We start from the raw sequence: 24,684 nt of genomic DNA on the forward strand, positions 1-24,684 counted from the left end.
TTATTACTCTGAGTGTAAATGGAAAACTTTTCTTGTTGTTTTCTTTTTTGAGCCAAATTTTGTGTCGGCAGACAAAATATTTCAAACGAAAATTAATTTGATAAAGAGTTCTTCATAATTCTAAATTAAATCTGTTGATAAAATTCTTCCAAAACAAGCCTTCAGAATGCCATATAGCCTAGATCAACCGGCATTTATAGTCTGTGTAAAATTATGATTTATTGATTACTTTATCAATCTTATTTGCAACTTTTCATATCATATCATACCATATCAATATAAAGGTGTGTAGGCCTGATGAGGCCTTTTGCCCGCTTGAAGTGGGGAAGATAAGGAGAGTCCCCACATATAATCATTTTCCAACATTGAGTGCGGATTGCTTGTCAGTTCATAATCACAAAATATCTTGATGTGTTTTGTCTTTAAAATTCTGTAAGTGTCTGTCAAGATAATTTTAAAAAGTATTCACTGTTCCTGCGGCAAATTGTTCCAAACATTTGTTACTGTTTAAAAAAAAAGAAAAAGAAAAAAAAAGCAAATCTGAAAGTTTTAACTGAAACTTTTAACATGTGCCCTTTGGGTTATTTTCCTTTGTCCGTATATATTGTTATATATACATATGTAATTATACTCACTGAGACATGAGCTGAAATGCCAAAGATATGTACCCCAACTCCATGTTTTAACGAATAATCTGTTGAATCACTCTTGCTTTTTGCTCTTGATAGCCGCTGATGAGATCTAGAAATCCGCAGTTTGAATTCAGCGTGACGAACCAATCACCAAAGCGCTTTCGCCCCCGGCGTGCAGATGACGACAAAACAAAAGAATACGTCATTTGACACACGCCGTGAGCTCAATACATAGTTTAACATGATATTGCCTACAAGGCTAGAATTCCTGGCAGCATTTCAGTAATTCGTGGATCACAGGCGTGTGAAGGATGTGTGTGTGTGTGTGTGTGTGTTTGTGTGTGAATTCAATCAGTCACTTTATTGTCTGAGTCAGAGTACAGAAATTTGCCTTCAGGCTCGTAAAGAAATTCAATACTTTATTTTATGAGACAGTAGCTTTTAAAAGTGAAGACTTTCATTCCATCATTAAATCATTAATTCAAAACACACGAGCATGGCGGGAAAGAGTATGGGGTGAAGGACGGAAGGGTGTTGCACTATCAACATCACAGTAAATTCAGAATCATTACTTTTTTTTCAGAATCAATTTTTTTTTTTAAATCTCAATTAAACCTTAACAGGGTTTATAAGACACTCGTGCAAAGTTATATGTACCACACACAAAACAAAAAATAATAATAGATGAATATACACAAGAGATTGAATCACTCCTATATGCTTTGGCATTTTTTTGCAGCAGTTATTGACTAATTTTCGTTCTGATGCTGATTCTGATTAACACAGATGTCCAGGTGAAATTTCAATTCCAAGGGCGTTCATGAAAAAGCTGAATGAAAACTATTGCCATAAATGGCAATGTGTTGGCTGTGAGGTATTCCAAGAAAAATCGTGAAACCCGCGTCCGTTTGCAACCATATATGGCGAGACCCCGGGGCCAATCAAGTATAATCTTACGTCTTGGTCACATCGAGACAGCAAATTGGACAAGTCGCTGCAAAAAGAGTCCATGACCTTTCGTCTGCTCGACCAGACTGTACTTCTGCACCGACCTCTACAACTAAGCGACACAGTTGGCTTGCCGAGCTGACCACGCTAATCTGCTTCTGTCGAATCTTTGCCGGGCAGTAATTTCTAAGGATGTGTGACGACGACATCGCAGCGCTGGTTATCGACAATGGATCAGGAATGTGCAAGGCAGGTTTTGCTGGAGACGACGCGCCACGAGCTGTCTTTCCATCCATCGTTGGAAGACCGCGCCATCAGGTGGGTTTGAATGGTTTTTTTAGATTTATTCTTCCTTTTATTTAAAAAAAACAAACAAAAAAAAAAAAATGACGCTGGTCAGGCTGGTGGAAGACTCGACTGTGCAGCATCGTGCATTTCCAAGTGTGTGTGTGAGTGTGTGTGTGTTTACGTTAAGGATTGGGGGCCTGGACTTCCATTTGTAATTGCCCTAAAATAGGAAAGTTAGAAATTCCTTCCTGGGGCATAGTCGTGATATATTTTCATTGTGTGTGTGAACGCAAAATCGAGTCTCTCTTGGGGCATAGCTGTCAGAAGGGTAGATATCAACTGTTTATTTTGAATAAAACATTTCACTTCCAGACATAACGTTTATTATCAAACTTAGATCTAGATTTATAGGGTAGGTAGGCCTAATTGCGAACAGCGTGTAATTGCGAACGGTTCGTTTACCGCCCACCTCGAAGTGTACTCACCATACACATTTCACAATTTAGTCTGCTTCGACCTGGTTCTGATACCTTAATGAATCATCATTTCCAAAAATCAGTCAAACATCAGCTGTTTCTGGCTGTTTCCGCGCTCTTTCTTCTCTTCGCGCACCACTGCCGACGAAGATACAACCCTGCTGTCACAATCCTTAAATCAATGGAAGAAAGGAGGACTTGAACTTTGACTCAATTTAAGATAGCTGATTTGACTGGATATGTTGAATGAATTGTGCATTACCAGAGATGGGAGAATTTAAAATGCATGTTGGTGACGATCAGGATGTCAGTTTTCAAGTGACGGGAATATCCAAAATAGTGCCGTTTGCAATTAGACAACGTGGTATTTTTGACATGAGTGTATTTGAGAACGATGTTACAAGTTACTGAGTGCTCTCAAACGTGTGTGGTATGGGTGGGGATGTGTGTGCATGTGTGATCAAATCAACAATGCAACAGTCAGGTGTGATGTTCCAGTACGTCATATCTAATGAATTCAAGACCTGCTTCTGTTTTATTGTTCACGTGTACCCAAACCCATCGTTCGCAGTTAGATCTGCCCGTTCGCATTTACCCTCAGGCACCCCAGCTGTTTTAATCGTTTAATTTTTTTTAAACGTTGAAAAGGAGTAGACGATTTTTTACTGGTGCAACCAATCTGAGAAAGCCTTCCAAAAGAGAAGAAATACATTTGACGACCGTATACCTGTCATCTGTACAATATACACACATTGAGCTGGTTGCTGGTTAATTCGCAGTTCGGCCTACCAACCCAATGCCTTGTGCTGTAGTCTCATCTGTGTGCAGGCTGCAAATTAAACAAGAGAGGCAAGGCCTTCAAGACTCACTTGTGATAAATTAAGTCCCCTAGCATTAATTACAGAGTAATTTCCCTTTTTTACTATCTGCACCAAAACGTTTGCAAAATAAATAAAAATTCCATGCTTAGCAAAAGAAGTTCCTGTTTGAACAAAAAATGATAATGACTCCTCTTGTTGTGTCAGAATAAGAGGTCAAAGTGCCAAGTTTAGAGAATACAAAAAATATAAATATAACAATAAATGCAGTTTGCATATAATTAGGCTTCTTTTTTTAAAATTTTTTTTGTACCCATCCCAGAGGTGCAATATTGTTTTAAACAAGATGACTGGAAAGAACTGAATTTTTCCTATTTTTATGCCAAATTTGGTGTCAACTTACCAAGTATTTGCAGAGAAAATGTCAAATGTTAAAGTTTACCACGGACACACACACACACACACACAGACAAGCGAACACCGGGTTAAAACATACTCACTTTGTTTACACAAGTGAGTAAAAAAAAACTGGACGGTGGCCAGTGTGAACGCTTACCACGGGCATACATGGCGGGAAATGATTTGCACGTCTGGGCAAGCTGCTTTCAGCAACTGGTTGGGTTTATTGTGAACTGAACGTGACCAAAATTTAATTTTTTCCCCCCATGTTTCAGAATGGCTGTGCTTATCAATTTAAAGGGTTTCTTTTAAAATAACCTTTTTTTTTTTTTAAGTATGCAATAGGTCTGCGTTTTTTGTTTTTTTTTGTTTTGTTTTTTTCCAGCCTGTATCATAGAGCCCTGTTCTGTACATTTATTTTGTAGATCTAGGCCGAGATTAATTATCATGTTTGCTGCACTATATCCATACCTACGCTTAAGCGAAAACGTCCAACACGCTCAATCTGAATCACCATACTGTGACTTCACAGCCCAGGGTAGTCTGCCCGTTGTCCCAGTTCCAGCAGTCCGTAGTGAACTACCAACCGTCAGGTCTTTTGGCCAAATGGTCAGAGCTGTAAACGAAGGCAGGAAAAGTTCAGGCAGCAGCAGAGTGCTTGCAACATTGTTACCTGATAAAGGAGCTTGGTTTTGATGGACATCTCTTCAAAAAGTGTGACTAACAAGAAAAACATCAAAACTATGCACACCGCTTATTTAGGCCATGGCTCGTAGAAATCAAAAAAACATTCTTCGGGTCTCAATTGAGCCAGAGAACATTTCACATTTCTGCCTTCACAACCTGATTACAGATAAGAAGAATAATCAGTCACATACTGGTTGATACAACACAGGTTTGCCAGTAACTTTATAGCATATGTCGTTCATTAAATTTAATGCAGTGACGCAGACAGAAATCTACACATTCGGAACGCTTGCACATACCAGTTATGTCATGGAGAAATGATGGATGCAGATCTGAGATACCTTTATCTTCATCAGCATGTCTTTAAAAAAAAAAGTCTACCATTTTGATAAAAGAAAAGAAAAGAAAAATATGTATGTATGTGTGTGTGTATGTGTGTGTGTGTGTGTGTGTGTATAATAACTAGCAATTCCGCATTCACAGTAGATCTTTATAGTGTTTATTCCAGTGGTGGCGGGGGTCGGCCCGCTATTGCGCGGGCCCGCTATTGCGCGACAGTGTAGACGCAGCCTGGGGAATACTGTACTGACAATAATATGCGATGCAGCCTAAGGTATAGGGCCGCCTAAGGTGTAGTAAACGTTGCAGCCTACGTACGATGCAGTAAGGCTGCAACGTATATTATACCTTAGGCGACACTGTCGTTTTATACTTTAGGCTGCTAATCTTCATGGCAAAGACAATGCATATTTTTAAACAATAAAGGGAAATAAAGAGGTGTCACAGTTTTTTTATTCCACAAAATCACTTTTGCAATCCCAACATTCAAAGCATCGAGCTCAAAAACACTACCTTATAAACAAATCTCAGGTGGTCATAATATGATACCAACAAATAAACTGGCAAAGAAAATGTTGATATTGCATTCATTCGAATCTTGAAAATAAATTCAAAACATAACACGGCATCCTGAAATCATCTTTCGTCTTCACAACTTCTCAATAAAAAAAATAACTAAAGTAACTTGGAAGAACAAAATTAATACATGAGGAAATGCCAGTCATTTTTCGCATTTTCCGAAAACCTGGACAAAATGAAACCAAGAACACCTGTTCTCTGTCTTATTATGAAAATAAAATAAAAATCATATTAAATTTTAAAAAAAAACAGCTTAATTCGTAAACTAAGATTAAAACCTTAAATTTACCTTATTTAATAAAGCAACCAAGACAAAGAGCTTGTTATTAAAACAAAAAATAATCTTTTGTGCAGCAAATACGAAAAATGTCGGTTTTATCCTTGATAGTTATTTTGTTATGCAGCCTTTAGCATTACGCTCTCTATACTTCAACAAACAAAGAAAAAGAAAACCCATTGTGCTTCTTGATTTCTAATCACATCTTGGGCAAATGTATCACATTCTTTATACTCACACTTTATATGATCAGGTACACACATAGAAGTATATTAAGAACTAAAATCAACATGAAAAATGTCAACATAATGGATGCTTTAACGCGTCACTAAAGCGATTCCACCAATAATAACCTTGACATAACTGTTTATTACAAAGCGCAGTACACTGCAATCATTTTGAAATGTTTATTCATACTGGATTTAGTCTTCAGCATTGAAGGTTGAACTAGTTTGTGCGGATGGAGGCTGTGCAGGCCGGATACCGCCAGCACCTCCAGTTAAACGCATGTGCTGTGTTTCTCTTTTTATGATATTTATACTCATCGACAACAAGGACTTACCTCTTTTGCGTCTGCCCTCGATCAAACGTGCTACCATGTTGAATGAAAAAGTGCAAGTACAACATAAAGTAGATTTTCCAAGAGAAAGTGCAAGTACAACAAAGTAAATTTTCCAAGAAATCATACCCCCCCTCCCCCCCTCCCCCCCACGGAACGGCTGGTAGGCCCAGAGAGCTTACAGTGAGACGTGTGCAAGTTATGCAAGTTCAAACCCCGCTGCCGCCCTAAATCAAACTGCCCTTTTGCTTCCCACCGAACTCGGACCCACGGGATTTTTAATTGGCAGGCGAACGTCTAACTCATCCTGCCACCTTCCGCCTTGCATCACCTTGGCAACTTTTCCGCTTCTTCGTTCGCGCAATAGCGGGCCCCCGCAATATCGGGCCCCCGCAATAGCGGGCCCGCCCCGTGGTGGCGACACTTTGAGATTTTTATTTTTTATTTTTTTAAAGTTTATTCATCTTAAAAATGAATTGAAATTATGCTATTTCTTATGGGGCATATCTCATTAGATTCCGATTCTGTTCCTGCACATTATTTCTAGATTATAAGCCCACCGATATGTTATCCCAACATGCCAGTAAGAAGGCAGAGGAATGCGTCATAAAGGGTGCGCGGTAAATCTGATGACCTGAATAAGTTTGACGTCTCTTTTACGTTTTGGGGAAAAGTATGGATCATGCGAATCTCGACAGGAATAAACACGCAAAAATATCCATTGACATTGAAGCAAACTTGCCGACTTGTGCATGAATGGAAAAGTGATGTGTGGGATGGGGAACGGGAGAGAAAAGGGACCAGATACTACGTGGAAGAAAAAATAGAGACCTGAAGGACGCTTTTAACTATTTTTATTGTGCATCAGGGTCATGGAACACCAAACGTTTATCCGCAAGAACGTTGGCATAATTACACATCCCTTTTGACAGTGATGGAGTCTCCCGTCGGTCCGACGGATGAGTAGGCAGGCAGGCTTATCTGTTGGTGTGTGTCCTCATGTGGGAGAAGAGGCCGATTCTGGATGCACAGCACTTCCCACAGGTGTTGCAAGGGAAAACGTCTCCAGAAGTTGAGACCTGCTTCCTTCGCTCGCGCTTCTCCTTAATGACCAGCGTTCTCTTGTTTTCAAACGTCTTTATGCCACGAGAGCACAGCTTCCTCCAGCGACAGCAGTTAAGGGCATCAGTTTCCCAGGAAGCGATGTCTATGTCACAGGCTTTGAGGTTTGTCTTCAAGGTGTCCTTGAAGCGTTGCAGGGTCTTCCAAGTTCACGCTGGCCTTCCTTCAGCTGGCCATACAAAAGCATCTTTGGGATCCTGCTGTCTGTCATGCGGACAACGTGTCCTGTCCAGCGTAGCTGGCACTGGATCAGCAGGCTTTCAATGCTGGGCAGGCCGCTCCTCTCTAGGACCTGGAGGTTGGAGACCCAGTCTTGCCACTTTATGCCGAGGATCTTTCGTAGGCATCTCTGGTGAAACTGCTCAAGTTGTTGAATGTGACGGCAGTACGTCGTCCATGTTTCACAACAAGGTGGTCAGCACAACAGCTCTGTAGGTTTTTATCTTGGTGCTGAGCCTGATGCCTTTGTTGTTCCACAGCCTGATGTTGAGTGTGCCAAAGGCTGAGCTGGCCTTGGCGATACACAGCATCACTTCTGCATCAAGGGCTCCGTTGCTGCATAGGGTGCAGTCCAGGTAGCAAAACTTGTCAGCTGACTTGATCTCTGTGTCATTGATCTTGATTGCAGGTGGGGGAGAGGCACTGGCGTTCTGAGAGCTAGCCGGTTGGTACATGGACTTGGTCTTGCTGAGGCTGATGGAAAGTCCAAAGCACCGGCAGGAGGTTGAGAACCTGTCCATAATGAACTGCATGTCCTCATGGGTGTGTGCAGCAAGCGCGCAGTCATCAGCGAAGAGGAACTCTCTCATCAGTGCCTCAAACACCCAGGACCTCGCCACAAGTTGAAAAGTTTGCCATCTGTGCGAAACTGAATGTAGATGCCCCGGTCACAGTCTTGGAAGGCATCAATCAGCATGGCAGAGAAGAGAATGGAGAACAGTGTGGGTGCCAAGATGCAGCGCTGCTTCACTCCATTTACCACAGGGAACGGATCTGACATGTCAGTATTTTCCTGTACTCTCGCTTGCATGCGACGCAATCAGCTGGATTAGGCTCTCTGGGCAGCTGAACTTTAGGAGGATCTTCCACAGACCATGGCAGCTCACTGTGTCAAAGGCCTTAGTCAGGTCTACAAAGACCATGTGGAGCTCCTTGTTCTGCTCACGGCACTTCTCTTGCATCTGGTGTACGGCAAACACCATGTCACATGTTCCCTTGCCTGAGCGGATGACTGTGTTGGAGACATGGTCAACCAGTCTGTTCAGTATGATGCGGGCGAAGATCTTGCCAGCGATGCAGAGGAGAGAGATTCCACGGTGGTTATCGCAGGATGTTTTGTCTCCCTTCCATTTGTAAATGTGGACAATAGAAGCATCCTTGAAATCCTGGGGGACCTCCCCTCTCTCCCAGATAGACTGGAACAGGGCAGTCAGCTTGTCTGTCAGCACCTCGCCTCCATACTTGTAGATGTCAGCCTGGATTCCATCCGCTCCTGGTGCTTTTTCTGACGTCAGCTTCAGGGCCTTCTGGGTCTCGACCTTGGTGGGAGGGGCAGCTATCGTCAGATACGGACAAGTCCTTGTTGAGGAGGGTGTTGAAGTGCTCTGCCCAGCTGGCAAGGATGTCTTTCAGGAGGGTGGTCTGGTCCGAGGCTTGGACAGGAGTTGATCCTGTGACTCTCGGCCCATACACAGCTCGGAGACCATCATGGAAGGTCTTAATGTCGTGAGCATCAGCAGCTCCTGAAGCTCTTTCGACTTTCTATCCCACCAGGTGTTCTTCATCTCACACAGCCTCTTCTGTACGAGATGCTTGGTTTGCAAGAACTGGTTCTCCTTCCTCTGGCAGTCTTTATCGGAAATGTGATCCTGATGCCGTATATGCAGTGTGTTCAGGTGCTTGGAGATTCCAGAGTCATTCTCATCAAACCAGTCTTTGTGGCTCCTCTGTACAAAGCCGAGTGTGTCAGCTGCTGCTGTGTACACAGCATCTCTAAAGGTGCTCCATACCTCTTCTACATCAGTTGATGCAGGAATTTCTTGGAGAGTTACTTGGATTTGCTGCTGTAGCACGTCCTTGGTGATAGGGAGGCAGTGGATGTTCAGCTTCCTAGGGGGTTTCTGCCTGGCTGGTTGGAGCTTGCGTGCAAGTCTGATGTTCATCTTGCTGCGTACCAGGCGATGGTCCAACCAACAGACTGCTCCTCTCATGCAGCGTGTAATGGAAACATCACCTCTGTCCCTCTGCCGGACAATCACATAGTCTAGCATGTGCCATTGTTTGGAGCGGGGATGCATCCATGTGTTCTTGTACTTGTCCGCTTGTTGGAAGAGGGTATTGGTTATGGTCAGTCTATGCTGCGCACAGAGCGAGAGCAAAAGCAGTCCATTGGAGTTGCACTTGCCAGTGCTGTGCTGTCCTAGGACTTTTGGCCACGAAGTCCATGCCGACACGGGCATTGAAATCCCCAAGGATGATCAGCCTGTCCTTTCTGTCTACCACTGAAATGGTGCAGCTGAGCTCCTTGAAGAAAGCTTCTTTGATGTCATCAGGGTTGGTCATTGCCGGGGCATAGCAGCTGATGACTGTGGTGAAGTGATCCTTGGACAGCTTCAGACGCAGGGTCATCAGCCTGTCGTTTATCCCACGTGGAAGGCTGTCAAGCTGTCGTGCAAGTTTGGTTCATATGGCAAAGCCCACGCCTGAGGTTCTTGGGGTGCCATCTGGCTTCCCAATGCAGTAGAAGGTGTAGCCCCCTCCAGCTTCCTCCAGCTGGGTTCCACCTGCAAGCCTGGTTTCGCTCAGGGCTGTTATGTCCACCTGATAGCGATCAAGCATTCTAGCAATGAGCGCTGTGCGTCTTTCTGGTCTGTCGTCTCTGTCCAAGAGGGTGCATACATTCCAGGCACCCAGAATCAGGGCATGACTCCTGGTTCTTTTGTTCTGTTGTTTTCGACCGCTATTGTTGGATGTCCAAGTAGGTGCGGTTTCCTACTAGGTACTAGGTGAGGCAGGCTTTGTTTGGGGATCCTTTTATCTCCCCTTCCCCATGTGGGGAGAGCAGTGCTGTCCCTAAAAAGGGCTGCTCTGACACTGTGGGAGGATACGGGCGCCGCATCTGCCCCAGTCTACGGCGGACGACCATCACCCCACAGCTGTCTGCATGCAGAGTCGTGACTAGGAACAGCCAGCAGCATCCTCTGCCTGTCCCTGTTACCACTTCTCCATCGCCGCAGGGCTTGGGAAAGCTGGGTGTTGAAGGGCTAGCTCGTCGTTCCGACATTAGACTGGTTGCCTGACCAGCACAGGTGACTTTTTTTTAGTGAGGAGTTGTGCAGTCCCTTCCCCACTCTCTCGCCTACCGATGCTCACAGTCCCACAGGTGCAGATACTGCCACGTGTAGGACGCCCTCGGCAGGTGCAGGTTTTTTCTTCGGAGCTCCGTCTCCTAGGGGGACTTCCAGCCAAGGATAAGAGCTCCCCCTGCCCTTTGGTCATTCTCTTCCGCCTTCACAGCCATTGGGAAAGGTTTCCTCCTCAGCCTGGTCCGTCATTGGGAGACTTCACATGCAGCAGGTAGTACTGGGTTACATGGTACCAGTAGCAAGGGCTATGCCCCTGACCTGACACCCTTTTGACAGTATTCAAAAATTAAATCTGGCAAAAATATCACTTAGCCATCTACAATTATTCAGCAGGCACTGAGTGAATACTTAGTTAACAGCTTTTTATGTGTACGGACCGCGCACGCTCGCTATCAGTATATGATTTCAGAGAATTGTGTTTTCAGGGCGTGATGGTGGGCATGGGCCAGAAGGACAGCTATGTTGGAGATGAGGCCCAGAGCAAGCGTGGTATCCTGACCCTCAAGTACCCCATCGAGCACGGCATCGTCACCAACTGGGATGACATGGAGAAGATCTGGCACCACACCTTCTACAACGAGCTGCGTGTGGCCCCTGAAGAGCACCCTGTTCTGCTGACCGAGGCACCCCTCAACCCCAAGGCCAACCGTGAGAAGATGACCCAGATCATGTTCGAAACCTTCAACTCCCCCGCCATGTACGTGGCCATCCAGGCTGTCCTGTCCCTGTATGCCTCTGGTCGTACCACTGGCATCGTGCTGGACTCTGGTGATGGTGTCACCCACACTGTCCCCATCTACGAGGGTTACGCCCTTCCCCATGCCATCATGAGGTTGGATCTGGCCGGGCGTGACCTGACAGATTACCTGATGAAGATCCTGACGGAGCGTGGCTACAGCTTCACCACCACAGCTGAGAGAGAAATCGTCCGTGACATCAAGGAGAAGCTGTGCTACGTGGCTCTGGACTTTGAGCAGGAGATGCAAACAGCAGCGTCATCGTCAGCCTTGGAAAAAAGCTACGAGCTTCCTGACGGCCAGGTCATCACCATTGGCAATGAACGCTTTCGTTGTCCAGAGGCTGTGCTGCAGCCTTCTTTCCTGGGTATGGAATCTGCTGGTGTCCACGAGACCACCTACAACTCCATCATGAAGTGTGACGTGGACATTCGTAAAGACTTGTACGCCAACACTGTGCTGTCTGGTGGCTCCACTATGTTTCCAGGAATAGCTGACAGAATGCAGAAGGAAATCGCTGCCTTGGCTCCAGCAGCTATGAAGATCAAGATCATCGCTCCCCCAGAGCGCAAGTACTCTGTATGGATCGGTGGTTCCATCCTGGCCTCTCTGTCCACCTTCCAGCAGATGTGGATCTCCAAGCAGGAGTATGATGAGTCGGGTCCTGCAATAGTACACCGGAAGTGTTTCTGAACATTGGTTTTTTCTATGGTGCTGAAGATTTTGCTGAAATATCGTTGGATATGAACTTTTGGTGGGCTCTCAAGCGAAGTTGTTTGGGGTAATTGTCTCCCCATTCCCACTGAATTTTCTCTTATTAAGATTGTTTTTGTTTCATTTTATACTTTTATTTGTTTGATGATGGGTACACGTATTTTCTGTTAACCTGACAGTCAGAAAATTTGATTATCAGATCTTTGTTTTGCGTTTTATATTTCTTTTTTTCTTTCTTTTTTTATATAAATAATTTTGTGTACTTTCTGATTTTTTTTTTTATTGGTGGTTTTTTTTTGGTTTTTTTGTTTGTTTGGGTTTGTTTTGGTTTTTTGTTTGTTTGATTCCCAAGATTTTATATTCAGTTTCATTTCTTGTTGATTGAAAGAATTGCGAGTTCTGTCAGTCTTCAGTTGAATTTTGAATACCGATGATTTGATGAAAGAAATGCAGATTGAAGAGTTGTTTTGATAAATTGTGTTTTTGTTGTTCAGTTATTGTTTTCGAGTCGCGTGAGACTGATTTTCCACATTCTATTGAAAGAAAATACAGACTGAAAAGCAGTTTGAATTTAGTGTTATTACAAAGGCAAAGAATGTGTGGAACTAGACTGACAGCTGGGAATATCATTTTCATGGTGCACAGTTTGATGCTGTCTGTATTCGTTGAAGTCACTTTGATATATCCAGTTTACCTTATTTTGTCATATCATCAGTCACATGTATCTTATCGGTTTACAGCCTTGTTTCTCGAATTTTATAAGATATGAAAGTACACACACATATAAACGTGCGCATTTGTTCAAACACTTAACTTGGAATTAATTATTGATCATTTTGTCATGGGAGTGAATCATTATTTTCAGGATTGGGATGATTCGTGCTGCGTTTATACCCCTTTGACTCGCGCGCGTGTACATGTGTGTGTGTGTGTGTGATTGTGTATTACGATTCGTCAGCATGCATTTCAGTTCATTAGAGCTCATGCAATACATCTACACCAAATCATAAAGAAGCTGAACGTTTCAGTCGATAATTTCCCCAAAACTGAATGGATGGTGCATCAGCATAACCCCAAAACTGACAATTCCGTGCGAGATGAGATAAACCAAGAAAAAGAATATCCAAAAAGATCTTGTAACACTCCTTTTCAACAGCCTGTCTTCAGTTACACAAATGATCTGATGGATGAAAACAGTAGATTTTACAGGGGTTTGTTTTTGTTTTCATATTGATTTAACAGTACATCTGGTGCACCTTACCCCACCTCCCCACTACCCCCATGGGAACATATGTGTAAGCATTTTTTTTTTCTATACGGATATCACTGATTTACTGAAGGACGAAACGAAATTTACTCGCTGTTAAGGTAAGAAGTCACCTTGAACGTCCTTGTTGCAGTCATTTAAAAGCTTTCGTTGGTGGATCTGTTTTGTAGTTACACATAAGTGGATTCGAACAGCCTTAGTTTTCTAGGATCAAGAAGTGCGATATCTTTTTTTCCGCAGGAAAGGTTTCTCTAATTTCACATCATCAATATTTCTCACGGTTCTCATGGCTCATTAACGACTGTTCATCTTATTGTGTAATCAAAACATTGCACTGTGTTGACTGTCTCAGTTAGTGCTGCTTGCACTGGTACTGCGCATTTAGGAACGAAATTCTGTTTGAGATGAGGGTGTTATATATATATACATATACATACATATACATATGATTGCGGACTATGCTGGAATGAGTTAACGGACACGGGGTTTCATGACAGGCGATACACCCCTCCTTAAGCTTATCCCATGAAATGAATTCTACCCTTTTAAATACAAAACGTTTAAAATTATTTTATAATATAAAATTCCCAATTACACGAAATGTGTGAATTATTATCTATAACGTATAATAAACGCTTTGAATTGGAATGCGAAAAGTTCGATTTAAAATTTTTTTTTAATTGAGATTAGAATAGAATTACCTGTAGTTGCTCCAGCACTATTTCTATAAGCATTAATGTTGTTATTTGCCTGTCCAGTTCTCACTACCCTGTCAAAGAACAGAGGGATAGGTTTGTCGAGTACAAGATAACGGCGATATTCATGGTGTCTTGTTATGACTCAGCAAACTTTTAACGTCAATCGCTGAGGTCATTTGCCACTCTGTGGCGGGTAAGCGTTTTCTGAATGTTGTTTACTGGTAGTAGGACAAATGACCCCACCACACAATGCCCCAGCACTCCACAGTAACCCCAACCGAACCCCTACGCCCAATCCCTCACCTATATCCTCCGCACCCTTTGCGCGAGTGTGTATTTACGTGCTGAAGAGTGTCCAAATCACCATTTCCTAGTAGTGAATAGACAATAAAGCAACTGATGGAAAGACAAAAATGGCAGACCGTATGGTAGAATTTTGCATGACTGAAAATCGTATTTCCTTTAAAACATTATTTCTCCACTTGTTGCAAGTGGTCCGTATGTAATTTGAACACAGCCCATGGCGTTTGTGACAGAGAGGCGGACAAAACTCCGAAGGCAAAAGATGACTACGCAGACTAAGTTCATATGTAAAGCATAATAGAATCACAACTTCAACTGAAGTTCTGCATATAGTGATATACTAAAAGTTAGTGTACTTCTCGCACATACTTATGTGCGAGCGAGCGCACGCACACACACACACACACACCGTCACACACACACACACACCAAAAGACTAGTACAAACGCGTTGCAGAGCAGAGCAGATCTGGTAAAGAAAATGTGTTGAATTTAATGAAGAAGAACTGCCAACCCAACCTCCTCCCACGATACAACATGCACGCCTCTCAGCTATCTATTTTATTTATTTTTATTTTTTTAAGGTCGGGGGTGGGGGGGCGTTGTATCCGGATAATTGAAACCATACTACACATTCATATGCGTGGTATAGACATTGCTATCAGATGGTCCATTTTGCATTCATTAGGGTATGTCACAGGACAATATAATGGCGACACATTATTCACTTCCAGTAAAAACGAGTCATTCTCTCTCTCTCTCTCTCTCTCTCTCTCTCTCTCTCTCTCTCACAGAGTCCCGGCTTAAGAATGTGGTGAACTGGGTTTTTAATTGTCTTTTTAATCGTGAAAAGTGCCCGGATACAATCATTCCAAAAACAAACAAAAAACAAGAGCGCACACGACACACACACACACACAGTGAAAATAGGACAAGTGCAACAACAACAAAAAAAAGTTGCTGGCAACGATTGAACCAAACGCATAAACAAACACACACACACACGCGAGCGCGCATGGACCAATAACATAATCATATTAACCTGAAATGCATTGCCTCCCAGTGGAGTGCCAGTCCACGTGCTTTGTCCCAATGTATATAGCTGTTGTTGTACCCAAGCATTGAACAGCGCGGCGCGATCAGTCAGTTATTAAAAAGAGTAAATTAAAACAAAATAAAGATGAAGCAAATTGATTACATGAGCAAATAAAAAGAAAGCACTTCGCACATTACTGATCAGTGAAAGGTTCAATTTTATGCTCAGCTTACATGATCGTCAAAACAATAATCGTTTCACCGTGATGTGGCTCTCGACAGTCGAACTTCACGGATTGTCTCCACTTGGACCATTGGTTGCCTGCCCGAGTCACACATGTTGCTGCGAATCTCTTGTTGATTTTAACATCATTCTGTTAATGTTCTTTTTCTTCTTCTTCTTTTGAATGCATAGAACGAATGCTTTTATTATGAAACAAAACTGAAATTTCAAGAACAGCGTACCATGGTTTAGTTAACACTAAACAAGCACCATTACTTTCACTGGGAAAAAAAAGGGGGGAAATTAAGAAAAGACCTGGTTTTCTCTACTTAGACCGGATCGAAGTTGGTGGAATAGCGAACTTTCTTCTTCTTCTTCTTCTTTTTTTTTTTTTTTTTTTTGTTTTTTTTGTCTCCAGTCGCTCATACACCCGTACCCCCCCGCCCCTCAATACACATTTTGTCCTCCACAATCTATTGCTTAAATGAAAGCATGTAGAAGTAAATTTCGTGTCGTGTGCATGCGAAATGCATGAAAATAAATATACTTGCGTCTATGCGTGTGTGTTTGTGTGCGCGCGCGGCGCGCGCGCTCGAGTGTAGTTTATAATCATAATGTCCATAAGCGCGATTTGGACTTCAAACTGCGCAACCAACTCTTTAGTGTTTTGTTAAAAACTTCTTCCCCCCCCCCCCCCCCCCCCCCCCCCGCCCTTTTAAATTTTTTTTTTTTTTATACAGTTCCCAAATTGACAGACTTCCAAGACATTCCGTTGTGCGTGCACGTGCGTGCGTGTGCGCGCATACGAGTGAATGCGCGTGTTAGCGTACACATGAACGTAAACGTGCGAGCCTTTGTGAATGTGCGTCTGTTTGTGCACGTGTGCTGGTGTGTGCGTACGTGCGTGCGCGTATACGTATGTGCCTGTATGGGTGAGCGTGTGTACTTGTATGCAAGTGTGTGCGTGCGTGCATGCATGTTCATTTACGCTTGTGAGCCTAAGTGGGTGTGAGCCTGTTTGTACATGAATGTGCGCGTGTGTAAATGCACGTGTACAAGTGCATGCGTGTGCATACACGTGTAGGCCTTTGTGTGCACGCGTTTGTACATGATAAACGTGTTCTGGTGCTCGCGTGCATGTACTAGAATGCATGTGCATTGTGGGTGTGCGCATGAATAGGTAAACATGCATGTGCTACTACCGGTGTGCATGCGCGAGTATAAATGCCTTTATGGGTAAGCGTGTGCAAGTTTTCGTGCGATATGGTGTGCGCGTGTTCGTTCTCACGCGCGCGCGACACACAATGTTGAGTAAACATTGCGCCTTCAGTGTGCGCTGTGTCTGCGTATGCAGAAATCATACAAATGTAGACGTCGTGTTCCCGGAACGTGCTATACCAAACCATTTCATCCATCTTTGAACAAGTGTGGTGTCATTGACGGGCGAACATCGTACCAACATCAAAAGCAATCAACATTGCAGTCGAGTTTTTGTTTTCATCAGGTCAAGATATATACATATATATATTTTTCTAAATAGCTTCTTGTATTCCTTCTCTTTTTATGCCGTCATAATTTGTGGGCGAGGGAGTAGGGGTGCAGGGGTGGCGTGCGTATATTTTTGGTGGGTGTAGAGAGCAAGAGAAAAATCTCGTTTCATTTGAATACTTTGTCACAATATTTGTTCATGCTTGTAGGTGTGCGTGCACGTTTTTTTTTTTTTTTTAGTATAGGTGTTGTGCAAGAGAAAAGATATCAAAGTTATGCAAAAATCACGAGGTCAAACAGGCAAGAGCCAGTACACAAAATGAACAACTTTCATGGCATTGGCATTTTATTATCATGAAAATGTATACAAAAATATGTCAAAACAATACACATTAAATGTTGCGCCTAGAGGAAAACCAACAAATATTTTGCTGGCATGGGATGGGACATTGGAATGCTTTCCACGAAACACCCCTCTTTGCCACCTTTGGATTAGAAAATGGACATTGCAGATTTTGGCTAAAGCTCAGACTTTCTTGGTTGATGAAACAAGATACCTGGCAATTACTTACTAGCCATTTCTGCATTATGTTTTGACATTGTTCTGTAACAGAAGGGACGAGACTTAACACCCCAAAGTTTCCATACATGCAATGATTGCCAAACTCATGCAAATGCGGTAGAAATAGGCAGGGTACTATAAGTCTTGAGCAGCAGAAATGATCAGATCTTTAATGTCTTGCAGATTGTTTATACAATTTACACTAAGCAGAGCAGTTTAGAAGCATTTCCTGTGGACGATAGATGGGCCAGATTCGTCGTACTCCTGCTTGGAGATCCACATCTGCTGGAAGGTGGACAGAGAGGCCAGGATGGAGCCACCGATCCATACAGAGTACTTGCGCTCAGGGGGAGCAATGATCTTGATCTTCATGGTGGGAGGAGCCAGGGCGGTGATCTCCTTCTGCATTCTGTCAGCAATGCCAGGGTACATGGTGGAGCCACCAGACAGCACAGTGTTGGCGTACAAGTCTTTACGGATGTCCACGTCGCACTTCATGATGGAGTTGTAGGTGGTCTCGTGGACACCAGCAGATTCCATACCCAGGAAAGAAGGCTGGAACATGGCCTCTGGGCAGCGGAAACGCTCGTTGCCAATGGTGATGACCTGGCCATCAGGAAGCTCGTAGCTCTTCTCCAGGGAAGAAGAGGAGGCAGCAGTTTGCATCTCCTGCTCAAAGTCCAGAGCCACGTAGCACAGCTTCTCCTTGATGTCACGGACGATTTCTCTCTCGGCTGTGGTGGTGAAGCTGTAGCCACGCTCCGTCAGGATCTTCATCAGGTAATCTGTCAGGTCACGCCCGGCCAGATCCAACCTCATGATGGCATGGGGAAGGGCATAACCCTCGTAGATGGGGACAGTGTGGGTGACACCATCACCAGAGTCCAGCACGATGCCAGTGGTACGACCAGAAGCGTACAGGGACAGGACAGCCTGGATGGCCACGTACATGGCGGGGGAGTTGAAGGTTTCGAACATGATCTGGGTCATCTTCTCACGGTTGGCCTTGGGGTTGAGGGGGGCCTCAGTCAGCAGAACAGGGTGCTCTTCAGGGGCCACACGCAGCTCATTGTAGAAGGTGTGGTGCCAGATCTTCTCCATGTCATCCCAGTTAGTGACAATGCCGTGCTCGATGGGGTACTTGAGGGTCAGGATACCACGCTTGCTCTGGGCCTCGTCCCCGACATAGCTGTCCTTCTGGCCCATGCCCACCATCACGCCCTGAAAACAGACATAAAAAAATTCTAAATTCTGCATCTGCATTCAGTCATAATGTAATGAAACTCTGGAATTTCTTTAAAAAAAAAAAAGGCACGAATTTACCCTAAGATGGAGCGAGTAGTGTTCACACAAGGTATGGTATTCATTCCAGTCAGACAAGTGGAGGGGAAGAAATGTAGATATCAAAAGTCATACAGATCACATCCATTCACCTCGTGCAAACCACAATCTATCACTCTTGCCAACAATTCCATTGCAATCTGATGACAATCACTGATGTGTTTTAGAGGAAAGGTCTAGTTCCAGGATTTATGGGGCTGTTCAGTATCAAGGGGCTGTTCAGTATTAAAACACTGACCCATCAACAAAAATGTAGACATCTTTACAAAGTTCTATTTCAATAATGTTAAATCAAATGACATCCTGGGAGGAATTATTTTCATTCATCCAACGCTTGGAAATCAGTCCACTGAGCAGCTGGTAGATTCATAAAATTAGTTTTTCTGTTCCCAGTCTTGAGACTGGAAATACCCCATTTTTCTGTCATTTACTAGGCATCACTTCTGCATGAAACCGCAAATATATCTCGATTATAATCATTTTTTCGCTAAAACATTTTCAGTCATAGATTTAGAGAAAAGCTTAAACATTTTCAAGTTGTGAGAAAAGCTTCACAATCCACAAAGTCGTGAAAAACCGGTTGAACGTGTAACGTCATTCGTGAATATTAATCGAGATCACGTGTCCTAATTAATATTCATGATGTCCGACTGCTGCCACGCCTCATTCAAATTCCAGCAGGGCAGCCCGTTCTTTTCGCGTCCTGGTCGGATTTGCTTATCTACTGTGTTACAACTGAACATTTTTTGGCCGGCCATAAGCTCACAACTTTGCATTGTTCTTTTCACCATTCATGAACATTTCCAAGTCGGTTCACACAGGCAGCCAAAAGTTCACTGTCCGACTACCGGCGCTGCATGCTGCGGAGTTCGCCGGCCGGCATTCTGACCCAGTATCACCAAGGTGATCTTTGCAATATTTAAAAACGTGTTCGCTGTAGTTCTTTGCAATAGAAATAAATAGAATCCATGACAGCTTATGTTTCGTCCTGACAGTTTTAATCTCTGACACGGCAGACCCAGACGTTTTGACTTCCAAGTGCCCCAGGTCTTTTTTTTTTTTTTTTTTTTCATCCCTGTATCCCATTCTCATTTCAGAACGTTGCAGTACTTTTTTCACACGGACAGAGGAGAGGGAGGGGGTGGGGGCATGTATCGTGGTCTTACAAATATTTGCCTCGGACCAATGTTACACTTACTAATTGTCAAACGTGGCGATTTCGGGAAAATCAGATTTTATCAGTATCAAATTTTCTACTAAGACTGAATACCGCAGCGGCCGTTTCTCACCCCCTCCATCCCTTTTCTCCATACAGAAGGCCACATAAATCATACGGTGCTGCGTCATCTCACGGTCAAATAGTGTACACTTTCAAATACACATGCAGCTCTCACAAATTGGGGAAAAAAAACTTGAAAAAAAACTGTCATCACTGTGAAACATTTACGTTCATGGTGAGTGAGCTACTACTGAACGGAACGGAACCCAACTGCCCAGACGATACCAGTCTAGTGCCACACCCCCTCCACACATCACTTCTGACCGCACTACATGACAGATTAACTTTCATTAAAACAATTGAAGAGAAAAATCGGTTCGAAATTCTCACCTGATGTCTGGGGCGACCAACGATGGAAGGGAACACGGCACGAGGAGCATCGTCCCCAGCGAAGCCGGCCTTGCACATGCCGGAACCATTGTCGATGACCAGAGCGGCAACATCGTCGTCACACATGATGAAAAGTTTAAGTTAGCCGGGGGTTTTCTAAACCAAAGGTGATGTCGAAGGACAGTTCGCTGTTCTCTCGGCGAAAGCCTGAAGCTCAGTGAAATGATCGGGAGCTACGAATGCTATATGAACTTTGGCGTGGCCAAGCCAGCATCGTGTGTCGCATGCGGGGCTGGCCAGTCACCACTGACTAAGCAAAGTATTGCCATATTTGGAGGTCCATGCGTCAACCCATTCAGCGGTTTTCCGAGAAAACCGGCATGGCCAACGTGAACATGCCTATATTTGGTGCGGCGAATCTCGCGCAGGCTGCCGAGCCGGACCAATCTCTGGCTGTCACTCGTCTCTCTACCGGCTGCGCGCGACAACTGAGGGGCGGGGACTCGAAGAGGAAGGGGGGGGGGGGGGGGGGGGGGGGGAAGCAAATCGGAAAGAAAGAAAGGAAACCGAAGAATGTATGATACATTGTTCGTGTCAACTTGGCAGAAAGTGCGTGGGACAGATATTTCAATCCTGATTAAGTTGCGATAAGGTAACACGTTTGAGTTGTAACCAGACACGAAATTTAGGTTTTTTAAAATGAGGAATGTGTGCTTATAAGGCATTTTTGCAAGTGCATGATATCTATAGCGCGCGCGCACACACACACAGACTCACACACACACAATCACACACACCCTTGCTAAAACCTGTCCACTACTCCGACACCCCCCTCGCCCCTCCGCAACCCCCCCATTTCCCCCTCCTCCAACCCTCCCACGTCCACGTTCCCCCACTGCCCGCATCCCCCGACCTCCACTGACACGCCCCCGCCATGTGTCAGCTTGTTCGACAAAGGTTGTTGTGATCACTGCGAAACAAGCCTCCACACTGAGCTAGCTACACGTTTCTAATCTGAACCACTCGTCGCACCTCCACGACCTGTCACTGATAGTGTGGTGCGACGCTTTGAGCAAAATAATGGTCTGACCAGTGGAGTAGTAGTGGCAATAACAGTTGTGTCCTGCATACTTTCTGCAGCCGTTCACTGCCAGTAGTTGTGCACACATGTGTTTATTTATTCATTATGTATTTTATTTATTCATTTATTTATGTATTTGTTCATTTATTTATTCATTTGTTTGTTTGTTTCTTATTTATCCTTAAGATTCATTTTAATACACGCACACAATAAAATAGGACTGAGAAAATCCGACAACAGGAAATTTATATTGCAGGAGCAATGAAAATCATTTAGTGCATACACAGGATCGAGAAAACAATGTTGGCATCGGGTCAGTCAAATATAGGCCTACAATCAAAGTAGAATCGAGCACGGACACAATAAAAAAAATTCATAAAATTGTGTCCAACATGTTGAATGGATAGCATTTGCTGTGGAATTCAGATTGTTTTTACTCCATGAAATTCTAATATTTTTCTATCGTATACTTATTGTGCAGGTCTTTCTGAATTGTTCATTTGCATACTGGCATTGTATATATCAGTCACTTGGGTATTTATTTATTTGTATGTTTATTCATTTATTCATTCATTCACTCATTTATTTAGTACTTACTTACTTCCACTTTTTTTGTGTTTACTCACGAATAATGAATATATCCATCTGTTTGTTTATTTTTTTGATGACTATTTTCGTTGCTTACTAACTTACGAACTAACTTACTTACTTAATTTTGTTCCGTTTCGTGTCCTTTTTTGTATCATTATTTTTTTTTAAAAGCTGCTTTCTTTGTGTTCTTCCTATTGGCCATCCCTTGGTTACATCCTTCTTCCGCGATGGGTATTGTGGGCTACGCAAATATTACCCTGACTTTCTTCAGGAACTTGTATCTCAAACAATGTTAGATAATTATGAAGAATAACAACCCCATCTCTCTCTCTCTCTCTCTCTCTCTCAACATCTGCCTCCTTCCTCTATTTTTCAGCTTCACTCTTGTTTTCTCGTTTTATCTCTCAATCTCTTTCTTTGTCTTGCTGTCTCTGTATCTGTCTCTGTCTGTCTCTGTCTGTCTGTCTGTCTCTCTTTCTGTGTGTCTCTGTCTCAACCTCTGCCTCCTTCCTCTCTTTTTTCAGTTTCATTCTCGTGTTCTTATTTTCTCTCACTATATCTCTTTCATTGTCTGTCTTGCTGTATCTGTCTGTCTCTGTCTCTGTCTGTCTCTCTCTCTCTCTCTGTGTGTGTGTGTGTGTGTGTGTGTGTGTGTGTGTGTGTCTGTCTGTCTGTCTGTCTGTCTCAACCTCTGCCTCCTTCCTCGTTTTTCTCAATTTCATTCTCGTTTTCTCTCACTATCTCTTTCGTTGTCTTTCTATCTGTCCCGATGTCTCTGTCTCTGTGTCTGTCTCTCTGCCATTGTCTCTGTCTCTCTTTCTCTCTGTTTCTGTCTCTGTGGTTCTTTTATGTCCCAGTCTCGTTCTGTTTCTTTCTCCTCTGGAAGACAGACGGCGCGGTATTATGCGATTCGATATCACTCGCGCCTGCACACACACACACACACACACACACACACACACACACACACACAAACACACGTTTCCTTAACATGTGGTGTGCTTATCTTCTCACGTTTTCTCGAGTCTTATTTCATTCTCTTTGTCTTGCACCCACATCTCTCTCTCTCTTGATACTTTTTGCTCTGATAGGAGACTGGAGTCCAACTCAGTTATTTTGGAGTTTTCACACAACCACAAACAAAATCACTCAAAAAACTGTGCGAAGTGACCACTGTGAATGTTGATTATAAAATTAAAATGAATTAGACAAAACAGAACAAAAAAAAAAAAAAAAAAAAGACAACAAAAAACAAAAACAGAAAAAGAAAAAGAAAAAAAAAGACAACAAAAAACAAAAACAGAAAAGAAAAAAAAAAACCCACTGTAAAACCAAAAGACTTCGGCGTCGTCTTTTGACAAAAACAGAGAGCCGTAGTTTGGTTGGCCGGGGAAACGGAAAACGACCTCTGTCCTCAACTGCTTCAGCCAGAACACGATGAACCACTGTCTCAAACTGGGGATGAGAGATGGAGGAAGAGAGAGGGAGAGGGAAGAGAGAGAGAGAGAGTGTGTCAACTGTCACATTTTGTCCGTGGGAAAGATTGCGTCCGTGTATATCCAGACTTTTTAATTAATCAATTAAAGCAAGAGATTGCCTCTGGATCATCTTTCCTTTTCCCTCTCAGCTTTCTTTAAAAGGAAAAAACAACAACAACAACAACAACAAACAACATAACAAGCAACTATGGATTTCGATAGCAAGGCGCGCAGGCGCTTAAGACTGCTCCTCCCACACATACATGATTATTGTACAAACAATTGATGAGAGACATGTTCATGCAAGTAGTGCTCGTCAAATACAACTGAATGGAAAGAGCTCAGACGTAAAACACCCACATCCACGCCCACACCTACACAGACAACACACACACACACACACACACACACACACACACACACACACACGAACGCTGAAATTCACGCACGCACATGCATGGAAATAGGAAACACACACACGCGCGTAACCTTTTACATACCCCATTCATTTCCACGCTTTTTCGACTGTGCTAATATTTCAAATGTCAACGCCATGGTTTTGAAACACACACACACACACACACACACACACACACACACTCGCACACACACTCACACACACACACACTCGCACACACACTCACACACATACACACACACACACACACACACACACACACACACACACAAAAAAAAACAACAACAGAAACAGAAAAAACAACAACAACACATTAATGCCCTTTCGTGAATAACGAACATCAACTTTGTTTTTAGGACGGCCTTTCTGAATTCGCTTTGTTTGTTTGTTTGAATACCCCACTAACACCACTTCCATTATCACTACCCTCTCCCTACGGCCCCATTCTCCTCCCCCAGGTTATTTAAAAAATAAAAAAAAAATTTAAAAGAAGAAGAAAAAATTGTTCTGGTTCAGAAGGGGAAGGGATTGTTTTATTTGAATGACACAGCGATGAAGAATTTGAAACTGCGCAGGAAATTTTTTTAAAAGAAGAAAAAAAAAAAAGGTTTTTTTTTTGGTTTTTTTTTGTCAGTTGTGACCTGAAATCCC

At 43.3% G+C, this 24,684-nt stretch overlaps 2 protein-coding genes across 2 annotated transcripts in view; one reads left to right on the forward strand and one right to left on the reverse strand.

Annotated features, from left to right (window-relative positions):
• The first annotated feature begins 1,640 nt into the window (after positions 1–1,640).
• LOC143279750 (actin, cytoplasmic-like) lies at positions 1,641–12,474 on the forward strand. Its single transcript, XM_076583878.1, has 2 exons — positions 1,641–1,898; positions 10,915–12,474. The coding sequence occupies exons 1-2, from the start codon at positions 1,773–1,775 to the stop codon at positions 11,917–11,919; spliced, it is 1,131 nt and encodes a 376-aa protein (XP_076439993.1). The 5' UTR covers positions 1,641–1,772; the 3' UTR covers positions 11,920–12,474.
• A 4,807-nt stretch (positions 12,475–17,281) lies between these two features.
• The window catches only part of LOC143279751 (uncharacterized), a 15,386-nt gene continuing 7,983 nt past the window's right edge, over positions 17,282–24,684 (reverse strand). Inside the window, 3 exon segments of the mRNA XM_076583879.1 lie at positions 17,282–18,736; positions 20,466–20,672; positions 21,346–21,383. Of these exon segments, the coding sequence (XP_076439994.1) occupies positions 17,732–18,736; positions 20,466–20,672; positions 21,346–21,383 (1,250 nt within the window). The 3' untranslated portion in view covers positions 17,282–17,731.

The sequence above is a fragment of the Babylonia areolata genome, chromosome 3, assembly GCF_041734735.1.
Source record: "Babylonia areolata isolate BAREFJ2019XMU chromosome 3, ASM4173473v1, whole genome shotgun sequence".
NCBI lineage: Eukaryota > Metazoa > Mollusca > Gastropoda > Neogastropoda > Buccinidae > Babylonia > Babylonia areolata.